The 20,010-nt window shown below is 43.2% G+C and overlaps 1 protein-coding gene across 3 annotated transcripts in view; it reads right to left on the bottom strand.

Annotated features, from left to right (window-relative positions):
- MCOLN2 (mucolipin TRP cation channel 2) overlaps positions 1 to 18,986 on the bottom strand; it is a 63,553-nt gene extending 44,567 nt beyond the window's left edge. Inside the window, exons 1-3 of one of the 3 annotated variants that reach the window (XM_068961475.1) lie at positions 18,931 to 18,986; positions 17,646 to 17,746; positions 2,666 to 2,825 (exon numbers count right to left, since the gene is read on the bottom strand). In XM_068961475.1, coding sequence (XP_068817576.1) covers positions 2,666 to 2,818 — 153 coding nt within the window. In that variant the 5' untranslated portion in view covers positions 2,819 to 2,825; positions 17,646 to 17,746; positions 18,931 to 18,986. Of the gene's footprint in view, positions 1 to 2,665; positions 2,826 to 12,512; positions 12,786 to 17,645; positions 17,747 to 17,942; positions 18,045 to 18,930 lie in introns of those variants that run through there. The other 2 variants (XM_068961492.1, XM_068961483.1) reach the window with 2 other exon arrangements.
- Between the last annotated feature and the right edge of the window lie 1,024 nt (positions 18,987 to 20,010).

Genomic DNA, 20,010 nt, shown 5'->3' with positions numbered 1-20,010 from the left:
ATAAGATGAATTCCAGAAGCAGCCCAGTTAACTTGTGTGTATTTCTCAAGTGCAAACTCGGAGGCTCTACATCTGGAAAGAAACAATATGAGAAAACGAGTGCAGACTCTAGAGCAAGACTACCAGGGCTCAAATCCTGACTCTGCCTCTTCCTGGCTGAATATATGCATGCTAAGTTGCTTCAGTCATGTCCAACTCTTCACAACCCCATGGACTGTAGCCTGCCAGGTTCCTTTGTCCATGGGATTCTCCAGGCAAGAATATTGAAGTGGGTTGTCATTTCTTACTCCAGGGGATCTTCCTGACCCAGGGATTGAACCTGCAACTCTTACATCTCCTGCATTGGCAGGAGGATTCTTTATCACTAGCGCCATCATGGCAAATAGATAGGGAAACAGTGGAAACAGCGGCTGACTCTATTTTTCTGGGCTCCAAAATCACTGCAGATGGTATTGCACCATGAAATTAAAAGACACTTACTCCTTGGAAGGAAAGTTATGAACAACCTAGACAGCATATTAAAAAGCAGAGACATTACTTTGTCAACAAAGGTCCATCTAGTCAAGGCTATGGTTTTTCCAGTGGTCATGTATGGATATGAGAGTTGGACTATAAAGAAAGCTGAGCACAGAAGAATTGATGCTTTTGAACTGTGGTGTTGGAGAAGACTCTTGAGAGTCCCTTGGACTGCAAGGAGATCCAACCAGTCCATCCTAAAGGAGATCAGTCCTGGGTGTTCACTAGAAGGACTGATGTTGAAGCTGAAACTCCAATACTTTGGCCACCTGATGTGAAGAGCTGACTCATTTGAAAAGACCCCGATGCTGGGAAAGATTGAAGGCAGGAGGAGAAGGGGATGACAGAGGATGAGATGGTTGGATGGCATCACCAACTCGATGGACATGGGTTTGGGTGGACTTTGGGAGTTGGTGATGGAAAGGGAGGCCTGGCGTGCTGCGGTTCATGAGGTCACAAAGACTGAGGACTGAACTGAGCATCTGGGAAGCCCCTCCTGTCTGAATGGCCACATGCAAATTACTCATCTTTCTTTGGCTCAGTATTCTCATCTATTCAAAGGGAGTAAAAATTGAACCTACCTCATGGAGTCTGGTGAGGCTGAAATGAGCTAACATACATAAAGCACTTACTGTGCGTACCACATGGAACTGCTAGGCTATGTGTGAGCTGTCAGCAGGCGTTAACACATTCACAGCTATATTCCCAAGATAGTGCGGAGCATATGAAGTACTTCATACACATCAATATTTTAAAGTAACTAACAAGGTAAGAGTCTATGCTGGACACAAGATAGTGAATATGGCAAATCATAAGGAGATGCAGTTTTGAAGGAAGCATCCATGGAATTCAGTAGCTATTAGGACCAAAAATGTAAGTCAAAGAGGGTGATGATATTTTATGCCTAGGTGAGTTAGAATATTAATAATATTAATAGATCAAAAACTTGAAAGCTAGTTTGACAAGAGAAGTAATTGGGGAATAATTAAAATTAACCAAATGGCAAAAGGGGACATTATTTCTTCTTCCAAGTAATACTAACAATGCACTACTTTATAGGCTCCCAAAATTAAAACTTCAAAACCAAGACTTAAAATGAAAAAAATTTTTAAAGAAAAAAAAATCCAAGCATGTACATTTAAGAGAGACCGTTCCTCTCATCTTTGTTTCTTTGGAAGTAGCTTGCTTACCCTAAAATGTGATGAGCTGGTGCGGCGTGTCGCGCAGTAACAAGACCTCTTTATGAACAAAGAATAAAGATGCAGCTTTAGTTATGGCAGGAACCACCTTTCTCAGTTCTAAAGCATATGGAGGTACTTTTAGGAAGCTATTAATTTTTGTGTTCCAGAAATCAAAACTTTAAAAACACTTACACTGATGACAGAATGATTATTTGCCCATGGAGCCTAATATTCCAAATCAGTACTGTTTTTTAAAGGACACATGTTTCAAATGTAATTGCATACAGAGAAGCCTCTCTAAAACTGGTTCAGGCCCCAAAACTAGATGACAACTTGGGTGACTGTTGTGATATTGATAATAAAATATTTAACAATTTCAATTTAAGCAAAAAGTCCCAATGCAGCTTTTATACACTCCTGATACACTCCGAAGTGTCTAAGTAAACACTCCCCCACCTTACCCAGGCCTGCCTGGGGAGGTATGTGGGGCGTGGGTAAGGTTGAGGAGTGTTTACTTAAGCATTTAGCTTCTGATGAAAAGAAAACTTAGCATTAGCATTCTGTAAATCCAAAATCAAAGCGGTCCAAAATGCAGACTTCAAAAGTATATTTCAATAAGATATATTTGAAGAAAGATGAAAGATTTCAAGAACACAGAACTTTGGACCAGGCAGCCTTCACCAACCTTGTGCCTCATTCAGATATAGAAACCCTACCCACTTCAGATCTAACACTATCTATATTTACACAACCCATGAGAGATGACCTCAGAGTCCCTTACTAAAACAAAGTCGTCATCTAAACTGAACTTCAACCTACCATCTGCCCTCCAGAGTCAACATAATTTTAGAGGTTTATGAACATGAGTGTGTGGCCTTTTCAGGACAAAAGTCAAGTGGCAGAACATGGAAAAACAGGTTCATCTTGGGGTAAGAATAAAAAACAAATGAACTGATAATATCATTTACCTGGGTAGTGACCATGACTATCTTCAAAATCTGCAAACCCATTTTCCATGGAATCTGTTGTCTGGCTCGGAATTTTTCACAAGGGTTCATGAAATAAAACCTCAGGTCTTCTCTCAGACGTTCTTCTTTCACCTCAGAATCAAGATGAGCCATTGCATCTCTGCAAAGAAGATCAATTTTTAAATACACTGAACAGCCTGAAATCTCCTGAAGAATACTTTCCATTCACATGTTTTACCCATTCTTTAAAGCAAAACTCTCTCTAACCAGTGAAATCCTTTTCACTTTAGAAATCTGAAAATGATTCCAGATCCTCTATCACTTGCCTTGACATATAGCTATCCATCTTGTTCAAAATGGCCACCATCAAAATTATAAAAATAGGATTTTATTTGCAAGACTTGTCAATTCCAACATCTTAATATATACCATTCACATGTTACTAGAGTATTAACAAAAACTAAATGGGATACTTTCATGATATTCTAAGTTTGAAATCCCAGAAATTTAGCACCGACTATTATAATTAAATTGTTATGGAAATAGAGAATCTCTGTTTTGTAACTCTGTTCTGAAAAGACTGTGTATCTTGCATGATATATCAGTGATTATGGGGGCCTCCCAGATGGCACAGTGGAAAGAATCTGCTTGCCAAGGCAGGAGGTGCAAGAGATGCAATCTCTGGGTCAGAAATATCTGCAGCCTTGGAGTAGGAAATGACAACCCATTCCAATATTCTTGCCTGGAAAATTCCATGGAGAGAGGAGCCTGGTAGGCTACAGTGCCTGGGGTCACAAAGAGTCAGACACGACTGAGCCATGGAGCCTCAGTGATTATAAGACTCCAAACTATAGCTCACTTTAAAGTTAATATATCATCTCTCTGTTTATGCCTAGTCAGATATTCCTGGCATCTCATACATTAGAAAAATTTTGCTTTGACTATTTTAAGGACTCTGAACTCAGAAATGGGCACATGACTGAACCTAGGCCAAAGAGAACCAATGAGATGTGGACACAGGCCTGTAATTATAACCAATGGAAGAGACGTGGTCTTTCCACTAAGTAGTCCCTAAAGAGGGCTGTGCAAAACATCCATTGGGAGAACAGAGAACATTAGTACTTCTATTTTAGTCTTCATCTTAAAAACAAAAAAATTGAGCTCTACTGACAATATATAAAGTAACAGTGGTAATATAGTAGCATATATTTTATTAATATAAACAAATATATATACATTGGGGATATGTGCCTAACTTTTACTGTTGAATGCATAATCAGCAAAATCTGGGGATCATAGACCTAAAGCATAGACAGAGTCTGGAATTCCTAGAAGCCATTTAAACCATCTCTCCTGGAAGCCATCATAGCAGAGCTTGCCAAGGAGTGGAGCTAATAAAGAACAGACAAGATTGTCTTGTGACAATGTTTGAGTTGCTGGAGCGAGCTGTGCCTGAAGCCATCCAAGACTTTCAAATTGAGCCAACAAATCTGGGACTTAGGCCCGTTTAAGTTCAATTTCTGTTTCTTGAAACAAGAAATGTCTTGATGGTACATTTAATGAACAAATTCTATTAAGTTTAGCCATCATTCAAGCTACTCATTTCTCAGAAAATGTTTATAATTGGGGGTCATTCTTGGGGATCTTTTCACCTGAAATATTGTAATGATATTTTATATTGACTTATGACTTATGTAGCTTGACTAACAAATTTAAAAGAAACAAAAAAAAGAGATGCTAAAAAAAACTATTTTTAGAGTTATTTTAAGACTTTTTAAGGCTTATATTCGGTTGCTAATGATTTTCTATTTTTAAGTTGATTTTTAGACTTCCTATTTCCAGAATTAATAGGCCAGGTTATTTTGCTGGAAAGAAGAGGGGAAGAAGGAAGGAAGTTGGGAGGGAGGCGGGGAGGGAAGGAGAGGGGAAGACGGAGAGGAGGGCAGGATCCATACTGAGAAATGAGGGTCACAACCCAATTCTTCAAGCCTCGTGCCTGGATGACCCAGAGTCAGACTGTCAGCTTGCTTGGTTCAGGGAACTTCAGACGGGAATTGCCCTCCCTCTCCTGGCAAACACATGTAGACCTCTCCAGATGCTCACCCTGGGACTTGGGGAGCTCCAACAGATAAATAAAACACATGGACCAACAGGTACTAAAACATACCAGGCCCACGAGGAAGCCAAGCAGCACAAAACAGTCAACTTAGAAACAGCAGGAACAGAGCCAAGCATATCAGAATCAGACACAGGTTAAAAAACAACCATGCTTACCACATGTAAAACACATACAGGTTAACATATCTGTAAGAAAATCTTGGGGAAAAAAAAAAAACTTTTAGAAATGAAAAATCAATGACCAAAATGAGTCTCATTTCAAAAGAATAAGAAGACTTTTTAAATGTGTTTTCCCTGCATCTGCTATAGTTACCTCCTGATTCCATCTAACCAAATTACTGAGCACTTGCTATGCTGAGCGACTGTACTGGGTGCTTAGGACCTAAACATAAATAGGTTTCCTGAAGCTCAGATGTTCAGCATCTGATAGGAGAGACAGATTTGTTAATACAAACGTGTAAGTTATCAGTTAGCTCAGTGGATGCTGTACCATACAGAATCTAGAAAAATGGTACTGATGAACTTATTTGCAGGACAGAAATAGAGATGCAGACACAGAGAACAGACTTTGGACACAGCGAGGTAGGAAAGCAGAGAGTGGGATGAACTAAGAGTAGAATTGAAACATATATTAATACATTACCATGTGTAAAACAGCCAATGGGAAGTTGCTCTAGAACACACTGGGAGCTCAACCCAGTACTTTGTGACAACCTAGAGGGTGGGATGGGGTGGGGGGGTGGGTCAGGGAAGGTTCAAGAGGACATATATGTACTTATGGCTGATTCACATTGTTGTATGGCAGAAGCCAACACAATACTGTAAAGCAATTATCCTCCAATCAAATAATAAATTTTTTCAATAGAAAAAAAAAATGTATCATGGAAGCAAGGGAGACGGATTCAGAAAGCCAGAGAAGGAATCCCATTATGTGTCCTAATACACGGAGTGGTAGATGCTACAGGGTTCTCGGCAAGGAGCATTGAGGGAGGCATTTCTAAGAATAAGGTGACATCTTAACTGTGCCTGAGAGCCACAGCCTCCAACAGGAAACTTCAGACCCCTGAGAACAGTCCTGTGGAAGCCTTGCGGGCTTTAGTGTTTACCACCGTCATTTCAGTGCCTCTGTGCAGCTAATGTATTCATCCTGATGATTCACAATGTCTTTTCACTTAATAAAATGAAAAGGGCATCGGCAAAGTTGTGATAGCACCCTGAAAATAAGGCCATGGAAACTCCTCCCTAGAACATACTCCCAGCCCCCGGTGTGAGAAACCCTGTACTGAAGAAAGAGGAGGTTGCTTTCTGGAAAACAGTGGCAGAAATATAGGGGCAGTAGGTCAAGTGCTTGGTGAATAGTTGTGAGCCAAGCTCTGCAAGAGACATTCTCCTGCCTTCCAGGAGCTCAGTCCAGTGGAAGGGAGAAATGTGAAGAGATAAGAGTACAATAAAATGTGTTAAGTGCTCAAACTGAAGTATGCATTGAGGGTCCTGGAACAGACAAAAGGAAACTGATGCAGCCCAACTGCTCCAAGAGGCTTCACATAATTCTTCTAGCTGCTGGTTTCAATTAATATAGCCACTAAATGTTCAAGAAATGGTAATTGACATTAATGTTAAACTAAGAAAACTAATGAAAGAAGATAAGTTTTAGGCAAGAAAAAAAGGGCAAAGTACCAGATAATGATCACGGGGATCACTCATGGTGTTAAATCATTCACACTCCTGTATCCTTCCTGACGTTTTTCACTGAGGTAGAGAAAAGGGCTTCCCTGATGGTTCAGCAGTAAAGAATCTGCCTGCCAGTTCAATCCCTGGGGAAGGGAAGATACCCTGGAAAAGGAAATGCAACCCACTGCAGTATTCTTGCCTGAAAAATCCTATGGATAGAGGAGGCTGGCGGGCTATAGTCCACGGGGTGGCAAAAGAGTTGGACACGACAGAGCAACTGAACACACGTTTAGAGAATAACTGCAGTACTCCTAGCACTATGAAAAAGAAAAATGAAAAGGGCAGCATGAAAACCTTTCCCCTCAAGCATACGGGAGCCAACAGTTGAAATACAGGATGTGCACAGAATGTACACTGGTAGAGGCACGTGTATGCTTAGCTGCTCAGTTGTGTCCCACTCTTTGCGACCCTGCCAGGCTCCTCTGTCCATGGGATTCTCCAGGCAAGAATACTGGAGTGAGTTGCCATTTCCTCCTCCAGATGGTCTTCCTGATTCAGGGATCGAACCCATGTCTTCTGCATCTCTTGCATTGGCAGGAGGATTCTTTACTACTGAGCCACCTGGAAGCTGCTGCTGCTGCTGCTGCTAAGTCGCTTCAGTCGTGTCCGACTCTGTGCGACCCCATAGACGGCAGCCCACCAGGCTCCCCCATCCCTGGGATTCTCTAGGCAAGAACACTGGAGTGGGTTGCCATTTCCTTCTCCAATGCATGAAAGTGAAACGTGAAAGTGAAGTCGCTCAGTTGTGTCTGACTCTTAGCGACCCCATGGACTGCAGCCCACCAGGCTCCTCTGTCCATGGGATTTTCCAGGCAAGAGTACTGGAGTGGGGTGCCATTGCCTACTCTGACCTGGAAGCTAGTATTAGTCAAATATGATCAACTAATGACAGAATGATAGAAATACAGAAAAGAATATTAATGATACTTAGGTTAAACAATTCTGGTATCTCAAGGAAAATGCAAATATGTAAGCTTTCTAAACTCTACATGTGAAGGTTCTTTCTTGACCTATTCTTCTCAATTTGTGGATTTTCCCTAGTTCTCCAGTAGGTGAAGGGTTTTAAACATAGGGCATGCATATGACCATATTTTAAGGCAATCATATGACCAAGGGCAATTCCAACTTTAGCAAATCAACAGTCAAAAGAGTTGATGGAAGCTTGAAGTTTTGAAAAATTACAAAACAGAACAAATTATCAGCAATTCTTAACCTTGCTAGGATCATAAACCCCCAAGGAACCTGTGAAGGTTTTTGACCTTTGCCTTGGAAAAATACACATACCAGTTTCAGTGATGATACCATGTTCCCATGAGCACAATTTGCTCAGTAAATATGCTAACCAGCTCAGACTGCTACTTCTTTTCAGCTTGTAAGGCCCTTCCCCTACTCAAAAAGAGGTATGAAAGCTTGTTTTCTACTGCAGTGACCTCCAAAGTGGGGTGTAGACACACAAGGCAGGTATGCAAGACTGTCCACTGGGATAACAGTGGAGAGGACAGGGCTAGGGCTTCTAACTGTATTAATCAGGCAAAGAGAAGTTAAGATTTACAAGTTTCAGTGTATGAATTATGCACCTAAGATCCCCTCACATGGTCAGAAAGTCAGATGCATGTATTTCGCTTAAGTACACGAGGCAATATGGGGGGAGAGTGCAGGTTCCCAGAGCAGGTGGCGCCCTAACTTGGTTGCAGCACATTCCCACCACTTAGGGTTTATATGAGCCCACTTAAGCATTTGTTGGAGTATATTATCCACTTTAGTTAATCCTCATAAAATGAGCAAGGGAATAAAGATTCTTGCAAAACATCAGACTCCTTGTAAAACTAATGTAAATCTAAATTTACATCAAGAAAATGGGAGAGCTAACATTTTCCTAACATAACATTCGTTGGCCATGAGCTTAACAAAAGATGAAATGAAAATCTGATCTGAAAAAAAGTTGGGAAATAAATAGATTTATCAAGAGAGTATTTAAAATGCTAACAAAATCTACTATTGTTACGTGATGAACCTGGCCCTAAGTGTATATATTGTACCCTAAGACATTATATAATGATGTTGTGAATGATAATCACACCATAAAGTCACTGCACTTAGCAATTCTTTTTAACACCCTCATCAGTCGCATCCCTTAAAATGCTCGTTTTACCTGTCTTATAGTATGTACAGTTTTCAGTTCAGTTCAGTTGAGTTGCTCAGTTGTGTCCAACTCTTTGCGACCCCATGGACTGCAGCACTCCAGGCTTCCCTGTCCATTACCAACTCTGGGCGTTTATTCAAACTCATGTCCATTGAGTCAGTGATATCATCAACCATCTCATCCTCTGTTGTCCCCTTCTCCTCCCACCTTCAATCTTTCCCAGCATCAGGGTCTTTTCCAATGAGTCAGATCTTTGCATCAGGTGGCCAAAATATTGGAGTTTCAGCGTCAGCATCAGTCCTTTCAATGAATATTCATAACTGATTTCCTTTAGGATTGACTAGTTGGATCTCCTTGCAGTCCAAGGGACTCTCAAGAGTTTTACATACAATATATAAGTAAATATCCATTCAGAGAGAGTAGATGTCCTTTTAACTGATGGGGATAAGTTATCAAAGATATTTGGGAGGATTTCTCGAGTATTTCAGAACTGCAGCCCCACTGAGATGTGGTTGCTTTTTTGTTATTCCAGCTGATGTTGAGAGAAATTGATGTTTATTCCTCTGGCTCCAACAAATAAATGGAAACTAACACTGACAGGCAACTCTTCTCTTATCATGTCTATATAGATATCACGTATCATGCAGCAGTATGAGAAGAATGTTTTTGCTAACTCACAACTAGTACCTCCTAGTCACAGAGGATAGGGCAGGGGAAGTGGGGTGAACCAGTTCCCAAGTCTATCCTTCTTCCTGCATCCTCTTCACAGTGAAAAGTACTACCAGGATGCCTTCCAGGAACCGACATCTGGGTAGCTCTCCAGGATCTGGTGCCACTCTCATTTCTCCCCTCAACTTAACTGTGTACATAATTTTAAAAGGACTACAATGAACCACATTCCTAGTTCTGCCCCTTAGGGACAACCGCTTTTATTTGGGTTTTTGTTGTTTCTATTTACTTAATATTTCTAAATAATATTATTCCATAATTTTTTTTCTCTTTGGATATTATCAGTTTATATCCTACTGAGAGAAATAAGAATATAGCTCTTATAGCTTCCCCCCATCAGGCAACATTCACAGTTTACCTCCCCTCTCATCTTCCCAACAAAGTTCTAATAAAAATTTGGGATAAATTAACATTTAGAAATTATGAAGTGAATATCCAAATACTCTTTAGAGTTGAGCCATCAGTACACTGTGATTTTACATTCCCACTTACAAAATTTTCTTTCTGGAGTTAACTGCTTTTTTCCTCATTTGCTTAGTTTTCCACATACCAACCATGGCTTTAGCATCAAACTCTGATGAACCTGCCAGCTCCTTTTCAGTACAGTCAACCAGGCTGGGCATCCTGTCAATTCTCTTCTCCTCCAGAGATATCATTCCTGTAGCCCTCATCCTCCTGTTCCAACTACATGTGTCTGAACTGCTCAGTCGTGTCCGACTCTTTGCAATGCCATGGACTGGGGCCCACCAGGCTCCTCTGTCCATGGGATTCTCCACGTAAGAATACTGGAATGGGTTGTCATTCCCTTCTCCAGGGGATATTCCCAACCAAGGAATCGAACCCAGGTATCCTTCACTGCAGGTAAAGTCTTTACTGTCTGAGCCACCAGGGAAACCCTCCAGCTACATGGGTTGCTTTATAATTCCTTTTCAGGGGCCATCAGTTTGGAAATTCTCTTCGCCTCCTTCCCAAATTGGATTCCACATTTCCTGGATTCCATCTCCACCTCTTTCTTTACCCCCTCATTTCTGTGGAGAGTAGCCTTTAATCCCTTCCTGTGTGAGGAAGTCTGAGATCCCCCAGGACAGACACTGTTGCCATCCACTACTCATTCCTCCCCTCTTCCTGATTTTGAGGGCAGGAATGCATGTATACCGAGGACAGAATAATTCAGTATTAGAGCTAGATTATTGTTTCCACACCTGGTTGCACACCAAGTCACCTGGGGCACCTCAGAAGTACTGATACCCTGTTTCTCCCCTCAGAGATTCTGGCCTGATTGGTGTGGATCCAGCCTGGGCATTGGGGCTTTTAAAAAGCTCCTCAAGTGATTCTAATGTGCACCCAGTTTGAACTTCTTACCTTAGAGATTACCTGTTCATATTTCTTCATTTCACAAATGAGGCAACTAACGTGCCTAGGGGCTGCAATTTGCCCCCAGCTATAAAAATCCAATTTAGAATAAGAATCGGATCCAAGAATCCCTTAAGAATCCTTTTCCAGTGTCCCTTTTTGATCCCTGAATTAGTATTTCTTAAAGAGCAATGGCCTATAAGACAGTCAGGAATGAAGGGGAAAAATGGCATATTCAAATAAACTAATGTTTCCAACATAATTTATCTTATTTAAAGGTGTGACAATTTGGCAGACCACAGCACCCTATGCCATAAATTTAGGAAACTTCTAAATGGTCATGTTACTGAAATGAGACGGAAAAAACAAATAAAAACATGTGATGGAATGAACCCAGCATTTAATGTTGTCGAGGTACTTTTGTGCTTCAGATTCGCTAGAGCAAACACTGGGTTTCCATTCTGGACCCGCTCAGAAGGAACCATCTCCTGCCGTAGATTCCATGGCCACTTCCCAGGCCGCAGCTTGGTGGCTCAGCAGCACTCGATCTAGTTGACCACCCGGAACAACCTCGTCTCTCCACTTCTAGGACATCCCACTGCCCTAGTTTTCTCCCTCCCTTACTGAGCTTCTCTGAGTCTCCTTCACTGGCTTCTCTTCCTTCTGACTTCCAGATGCCAGAGTGCCTCAGGACACTCAGCCCAGGGCTCTTCTAGCCTCTCTTCCAGAAGAGTTCATGGAGTCCTGTGGCTTTAAATATTATCTACACAATGTGGACTTTCACATCTCCAGCAAATGTCTCTCTCAAACAGGCTCCCTTCGCCAAACTCTTCCTTGAAACTCCACCCACATGACTAATGGGTTCCTCCACCCTCTTCTCTGCACATGTGCTCAACACCATGATTACATCCATCCATCCAGATGTTTCAGCTGCAAACCCTCATTCTGTCAGTGGTCCTCCACACTGGCTGCATAGTCATCATCCGGGGATTTTTTAAAGGTTTCAGTGCCAAGACATTCTGATTTAATTGGTGACCAGGTATAAGCCAGGTGGAGCTAGTGGTTAAGAACCCACCTGCTAGTGCAGGAGACTTAAGGGATGCGGGTTCAGTCCCGGGGTTGGGAACATCCCCTGGAGGAGGGTATGGCAACTCACTCCAGTATTCTTGCCTGGAGTATCCCATCCACCGAGGAGCCTAGTGGGTTACAGTCCATAGGGTCGCAAAGAGTCGGACATGAATGAAGCAACTTAGCACACACACAGGTATAGACTGGGCATGGAGATTTTGATAAGCTTTCCAGGCGATTCGAACATGCAGCAAAGTACAGGAACTTTTGCTCCAGAGTCACGCTTTGATTTTTCATCTTCGTCAACCCTCATACCTACTTGAGCAAGTTTTCCTCCAAAACACAGCGTGGAGTGGCTCCCTTCTCTCTACACCCACTGCAGACTCCCTGGTCCCAGCATCATCATCCCTCACCGGAAAACTACGCCAATTTCCCAATTTTCCACGTGGTAGCCAGAGGAGGAAGTCTAAAAGTGTAAGGCAGATATCACTCCTCTACCCTGTAGTGGCTTCCCCCTGCTCTCAGACTGAAATCCAGCCCTCTTGCCATGGCCTAAAAGTTCCCTGCCCATTCCTTCCCATACCCTCTCTTCCTCTTCCTCACCACCCCACTACACCTCCCTCCTGGCTCTGGGCATGCGCACTTGCCACCTCACCTACCCTTCTGCCATCCCCCCAACTCCCCACACATCCAGATCCTTCTCACCTTCACTCCTTAGCTCAAGCAACACCTCTTCAGAGTGGGCTCCTTGATCACTTTGTAAAAATAGGACTTCTCCACAGCCTCTCTCGTCAGTTAATTTCCTTCATAACTGACTTGGAAATCTTTGTTTTGGTCTTCCCTACAAGAGAACTTCATAAAGACCCAGTCTTGCTTATGACTATATTCCCAGAATACCGCAGAGTAGGTAACACATGACTGATGCTCAGTGAATATTTTTTGGAAAAAAGAAATGAGTCAGTGAAAAAAGATGACAGTCCTAATTGTGTGAACTTTTCCTTGGCCAGCACCCATTAAGATCAAATAATAATAATAATAAAATAACAACAAATAAAAAAATCTAATAGAAAGTCTAAAATCATTGATACAAAAAATTAAATTTAAAATATACTGAAAATATCTTCAATTCAGTTCAGTTCAGTCGCTCAGTCGTGTCCGACTCTTTGTGACCCCATGAATCGCAGCACGCCAGGCCTCCCTGTCCATCACCATCTCCCGGAGTTCACTCAGACTCACGTCCATCGAGTCAGTGATACCATCCAGCCATCTCATCCTGGGTCGTCCCCTTCTCCTCCTGCCCCCACCCCTCCCAACATCAAAATATCTTAGCCAAGATGTATTAGAGGGTTTTAGATAGTTTAGTTGCTTGGTTTGCTGATAAAAAAAACTTATTTTGTTTCAATTAATATTCCTGAAGTCTGTCCAAAGAATGAATTATTCAATGAATTGTTATGAAAATTTGTGATCCACTGGGGAGAGAGAAAGCTAGAGTCTTCCCTGAAACCAAATGCAAAAATAAAACCTAGGCACATTAAAAAAAATAAAGTTGATAGAACCATAAGATAGAATTTTTTAAAATATAATTTAACATGCCTCTTTAAGTATGAGAAAGTTCAGAAGCCAATGAAAATAACTGACAGATCTTAACACAAAAAGTTATAACTTTAAGAAATTAGCCAATGGTCATTTAACAACAAACTTACTAACAGTCACAATGGTTAAACTCTATCTTCAATTTTATTTATCAATAACACACACATAAAAACCATCTATTGAAAGGAAATGTAAAGAAGGACACTTGGCAGTAAAAGAGAATGAGATCAGAAGAGCATCTGTGATCTTGGAATTAAAACTCTATGGATTTATATTACAAGTGTTTAAAAACCAGTCAAAAACATGGTTACAAAAAACATTCACTGCAAACCTCTTTGTAACTCTGTATTGACTTAAAGATGTCTATGACATACTGTTAGATTTCTTCAAAGTTACAAAATCAACATATTGAGATTTCATTTTTCCAAAAATGTGGACATTTATTGCTATATGTAGACATTTTAAAAGTCTAAAAGTGCATAAACCAGAAAAAATTTTTTTTAGTAATCTCTGTGAAGTAGTATCAGAGGTAATATTAATTTTCTTCTTCAAGTATTCCATATTTTCTTGATTTGGGGTGATTAACATGAATTCTCGAAGTTATCATTCTGAGTTAAAATAAGCTATTTGACAGAGCCTAATAACACATATCAGATAATCCAATATGTCCCTGCCCTTAGTTTGTGAGCAGTGGATAGGAGGAGGAGAATCAGGGGAAGTAAATGCAGGTGAAAATTTGGGGTTTCTGCAGCAATGATCATGCTGACCCTAGGGTGAATGTCCTAGGAAATCTGGCAGACGGAAGATTCTAACGCAATCCCAAACTTCCACATGGGCTTGTTTGTTTGCTTGTTTCTTCACTCTAGTTCCTACAATGAACTTATTTTCTCAAGATTTGCTAACCTCAGAAGACAGAAAAAGAGATCTCCAGATAGCTCAGGCTCTAGGGTAGTTGAACCCCAGTTAAAAGCAAGTTTTTTTAAAAAAAGTCAAATAAACCATAGTTACCTTCTCAGCACAGCACTCAAAACAAAAATGACATGCTCATTCTAATTCTGAGAAACACCCGGAAAACAGACTAGGGGCTTTTCGTTTTCCTGTAGTCACCCATAAAAGATGAGCATGCTACAACTTTCAGGAATTTCCCTAAAGACAGCTGTGCCACCAAGTTCCCATAAAATCATCTCCCATCATTACTTTGCTGCCTCAGGTCAGCAGGAAAGCAGAACTAGGTCTTGGCATTTTCAAAGTGCTCATTCTGAACATGTATTCTGAAAACACAGCCTGAAGAATCAGCTCTCCATGTCAGAGAGAAAAGCAAAGCAAAACTCCATTTCTAAGCAATGAAAGTGAAAGTGAAGTCCCTCAGCCCTGTCTGATTCTTTGCGACCCCATGGACTGTAGCCTACCGGGCTCCTCAGTCCATGGAATTTTCCAGGCGAGAGTCCTGGAGTGGGTTGCCATTTCCTTCTCCAGGGGATCTTCCCAACCCAGGGATCGAACACACTGAAGGCAGATGCTTTACAGTCTGAGCCACCACAGGATTCCAAATGCAGTAAAAGTTGGAAAAGATGACTGCAATTACACTATTGCCTACATTTTGGTTTCTCTAACATTTTCAGTAAGTGCTTGATATAACAGGGTCATGCTGATGACCTTCCGTAAGGAGAAGGAACACTGAAAGAAGTAATCAAGTTGTAACTAAAGTTATAATTGGGCTTCCTTGGTGGCTCAGTAGTAAAGAATCTGCCTGCCAAGCAGAAGTCACGAGTTCGACCCCTGGGTGGAGAAGATCCCCTGGAGAAGGAAATGGCAAGCCACTCCAGTATTCTTGCCTGGGAAATCCTGTGGACAGAGGAATCTGTTGGGCGACAGCCCGTGGAGTCACAAAGAGTCGGACACGATGACTAAACAGCAGCAACAACAAAGTCATAATTTATCATTTTTCTTCAAACAATGGGATGAGTTTGCCTTATCTTTGGACAAGCCCACCTCAGTGCCAGTTGAGGAGACCCTAGATTCACGCTATCTCTAGCAACTCCCTCTAGTTGCTATAGGTGATAGCATATTTTTTTAAGCCCACTCTTTAAACTGTGGGTCCTCTGGAACTATACCAAGGACAATTTTCCAGAGTCTTTAGCCTCACTAGTCACTAACTCTTATCTGATAAATGTTTTAGGCTAAAATCACTAAATGTATTCAAGGGGAGATAACAAAACACAAGCTTCAAAGGAGAAAAAAGGGAGCAGTCTTCCCAGCTGAGGGGGAATAAATATCTATGGGAAACACATCCACAAACTCTCCTCACGCAGGGAAAAGGAGGTGGGGCCCAAACTCAGAACAGAGTAAAAGCTCAGCCGGAGGCAGGCTGGGGAAAGTGGGAAGGAAAAACCCTGAATGGCTGCCAAAGCAAACAAATAGGTAAACAAGCCAAAACACGGCTTTTCACATTTGGTACTGAAACAAATATTGCCGTTTGATAAAGAAAATGAAGTCTGGAAATAAAATTACTTGCCTCTATGAAGCTCAGAACACATGATGTGAGAACTCACTGAAGGGTGATCTCATTCTTAGGAACAGACACGAGGGGCTTGGACTCCAAGCCTCAGCTAAAGAGAGCAGCCCAGTCTCAAAGAAGATTCCACTTTCAACTTTCAGAGCCAAAAGGGTTTTCTTTGGCCACTAGAAAAATTGTAGCCACAAGAACCGACCTGTTTTTCCACTAAGTTTCAAGAATTATCTTATTCTAGGTTTCACTTCACAGATAGAGATCTAGTAAAAGAGATTAGCTGACATATATGATCACCCCTGACTTTCAGTTCTGTATTCTCTGCCACTTTGTACATTGCTTGTCTCCCCATTCTTCCTCCTTGCTTCCTTAAGACATTTCACATGTGTCATCTTACTGTTAAAAACATTTTTGATATGCCAAAGGAGGAGCATGTGGCCTCCTCAAACACTTCATCAGGATTTACCAGCTTTTATGTGCAGGAGAAATGTGCACTATTATGATGGCCTCTGCATGAAAATGGTCAGGAGATGTGTGGGAAATGTGCCTGTTTTTAAAGGGTCCAAACCACAGGGCCTGATTTATGGCAGGTTTACTAAAGTGGGCTTCCCCAGTGGCTCAGCAGGTAAAGAATCCACATGCAATGCAGGAGATGTAGAAGACTCGGGTTCAATCTCTGGAGTGAGAAGATCCCCCCAAGGATAAAACGGCAACCACTCCAGTATTCTTGCCTGAAAAATCCCATGGACAGAGGAGCCTGGCAGGCCACAGTCCAAAGGGTGACAAAGAATTGGCTATGACTGAGCACAATTCTAAAGTAGAAATGAGAGTTCATAATAATGGGAGTTTAACTTCTCTTAAAGTATGAAGAGGAAGATGAGCTAAAACCTCAATCAGAAGGAGATACCAAGTGCCCCCAAACTTGTGCTCATCATCTCTGTGGACACACACTTTTGACGTGTGAAATTCACACTGCACCTCTGCAAGATCCATATAGTTAATCCCCTCAACGTAACACACCAGAATTTGCATCCTAACATCCATAGACAACCTTTCCTACCTCTTTCTTACTGACTGCACCTTCCATTCTATTTGAGATGAAACAAAATCCTCTGTGCCACTGGTACTGCACAACTGGACATATGTATATTTCAAATTAGAATCCCTTCACAACCTATTTATGTGCGCACCCAAGTGTGTGTTCTCTAAGAATGAGAGTTTCTGAAGGTACTCACTGGACATCATAAAACAATTTAATTCCTGAAGGAAATATGCTAAGAAAAAAACTAAAGTGAACTTAAGAAATAAAGATTATACACAACATACCCATCATAAGCACAAGTCTGTTCATCGGCCCAAGCAAAAGATAGTAAATAAACCCAGGATCAACTTGCTCCCTATGTTTACAACAGGGATTTTAGGGCTATGGTAGATGGAAGCAGTGCTCAATTTCTATCCATCCGCTTTATTAAAAATAAACACTCAGCGTTAAGAGAGTTTATAAATTACATGTGTGCATGTGAAGTTGCTTTGGTTGTGTCCAACCGTTTGTGAACCTGTGGACTGTAGCCCACCAGACTCCTCTGTCCATGGGGATTCTTCTCAAGAATACTGGAGTGGGTCGCCAAGCCCTCCTCCAGGGTATCCTCCCAACCCAGGGAACAAACCTACCATTTTCTGCTTTGGCAGGCCGGTTCTTAACCGCTCGTACCACCTCGGAAGCCCCTATAAGTTACCTGATACTCAGTTATTTCGATGTGACATTCACAGGTATCAAGTTGTCAAGAAAAGCTACACCAACATTTTGTCATCTACTTCAAAACTGGTCTGTCAAAGTCTAAAAAAAATACATACCAGAGTTACTTGGAATTAGGTAAATACTTATCTGGACAGCGACCAGAGATGAAGTAAATCCTCCCCACGAATTCTGGCTTTCCTTGCTAGCATTAAGTTCATTTGTAATAACATGGAGAGCGCCACGCAGGACAGTCAGGAGTGTCTCTGCACTATTTTAAGAGAATTTAACAACCTACCACTGTATTTGTTTTACGATCATTAAAAGGGGAGCGAAGGCCTGTTTGTCCGCACCTCCCAGGCTCAGCTGCACGGCTGGGTGGTTGGAGCTCTGACCAAGAAGGTGGGGCCCCCTGGCAGAGCCACGGGTCTGAACTGTACGCCTTTTCATACAGGCAGAGGAACTAGAGTTAACCACACTGTAACCCTCCCACCTGAGGAAAAGGCTTGTTTGTTCCGGAAGGCAAAGCCCAGCCTGATTTAACTTACTGCAAGCAGTCTATAAGCAAGGCAGCAAGAAAGCTCTAGTCTAGAACAGGAAAGTCATCTACTTGATGAGGATTTCTTCAGAGTCCAGTATCTAGAAAGACACAGCTCAGGCGCCTCATCTGACGGTTAACCTGGAAACACCTGATCTGTCCTCTAAGGCTTCCTGGCCTGGGGAAAAGGATAGGGCTGCACGCCCATGCCTGCACCTTCAAAACTTTCCACCGCTCTCGGGGTTTGGAGTAGGCGAAATAGTTCAATGCACGCATTTCGGCTTTGCGGGACCGCCTCCCCTGAAGTCAGACCCCTCCTAGGGGGCCCCCTCCTTTTAGCCCCTCTCTCTTATTCTTCCACCAGCCGCCCGGTGCTCGCGGACCCAGGTCGGAGAGCAGGCACACGGAGTCGCGGGGTCGCTCGGGCGGCGCCGGCGGCTGGGTCACCAGGCTGGTCGGCGTACGCCTTGGGGAGAGGGGCGCGTGGCCAGGCGTCCCGCCCCACCGCGAGTCCCCACCTCCGCCTGGTCTCCAAGCTCCAGGCTGGAGCACGTCTGGAGAGCGTCTCAACTTGGTGTCCTGGAGCACTTTTTCCGCACAAGCCGGCCTCCGAGCCCCCGGAGCAGAGGTGCGAGCGCCAGGAGATGCAAGAAGGAGAGCAGCCCGGGGAGGGGTGGCTGTGGACCCCCCCGAAGAGCGACCGCAGGATGGAGGGGCCCCCCACGGCGATCGCCCCCAGGGTACTGACCTGCACTGGGATCCCTGGGACGGACCTGAGGCCCTGCTCCACGCCGGCAAGTCCAGCGCCTCCACGTCTCGAGCCATGGTGCTGCCCGGAGCGGCGGGAGAAGGAGGCCTCCTGAGTGGCTGCCGGGCGGTAGTGCGGAGGAGAAGCACCTTCAAAAGCGGCGCGGGCGGTGGAACGCTGGGCAGCCGCCGCGCCCTCCACACCGCCCCCGAGCGGCCGGGCTGCGCACTCCCTGCCCTCCGGGGCGCCTGACTCTATCCTTCCTTGATTTCTGCATTCTTTTGATTCTGACATCCATCCTTTAACCATTTTAAAAGTCATTTGTATTTTGATGCGTTCAAGACAAGGGACACTTTCAGTGAATGCCAAGCCCAGGGCTGAACACTGAGGACCCCCAGATTAGACCACGTGCTGGTCTGCAGCCACTGTTGCTCTACCCTCCCAGAACTTCTAAGGAGGACGCCTGTTGGAAACGGGACATGAATCTTGGAAAGGAGGGTCACGGTTACTTACCCAAATACCACTTTCAGCTGAGGGTTATGTTGACTTGGAAGTCCCAACCGGCCGAAAGCTTCTTTTCCAAGAGACCCTATACCTATTGGTAGCCGCAGGAGCGGCAGAGTCCGAGAGGTCCAGGCTGTTCGAATTAGCAACTGTTCCTTGGTGGCTCAGACGGTTAAGCGTCTGTCTACAATGCGGGAGACCCAGGTTCAATCCCTGGGGCGGGAAGATCCCCTGGAGAAGGAAATGGCAATCCACTCCAGTACTATTGCCTGGAAAATCCCATGAACAGAGGAACCTGATAAGGCTACATGTAGTCCATGGGGTTGCAAAGAGTCGGACACGACTGAGCGACTTCACTTTAAAAGGTCTTTGGGTTTACCTTGGGCAAAGAATATTCTGAGAATATGCATCTCCAGATAGAAGCAGTTAGAAGTAAGTAATATATATAAAGGGTCTCTCCGGTGGCTCAGCGGTAAAGAATCTGCCTGCAGTGCAAGAGAGGCAGGTTGGATCCCTGGACGGGGAAGATCCTCTGGAGAAGGAAATGGTAACCTACTCCAGTATTCTTGCCAGGAA

Source organism: Capricornis sumatraensis, chromosome 2, assembly GCF_032405125.1.
Source record: "Capricornis sumatraensis isolate serow.1 chromosome 2, serow.2, whole genome shotgun sequence".
In the NCBI taxonomy this organism is placed as follows: Eukaryota; Metazoa; Chordata; class Mammalia; order Artiodactyla; family Bovidae; genus Capricornis; species Capricornis sumatraensis.
Note: the sequence above shows the minus strand (reverse complement) of the source record. Positions and strands in the feature narration are given on the sequence as shown.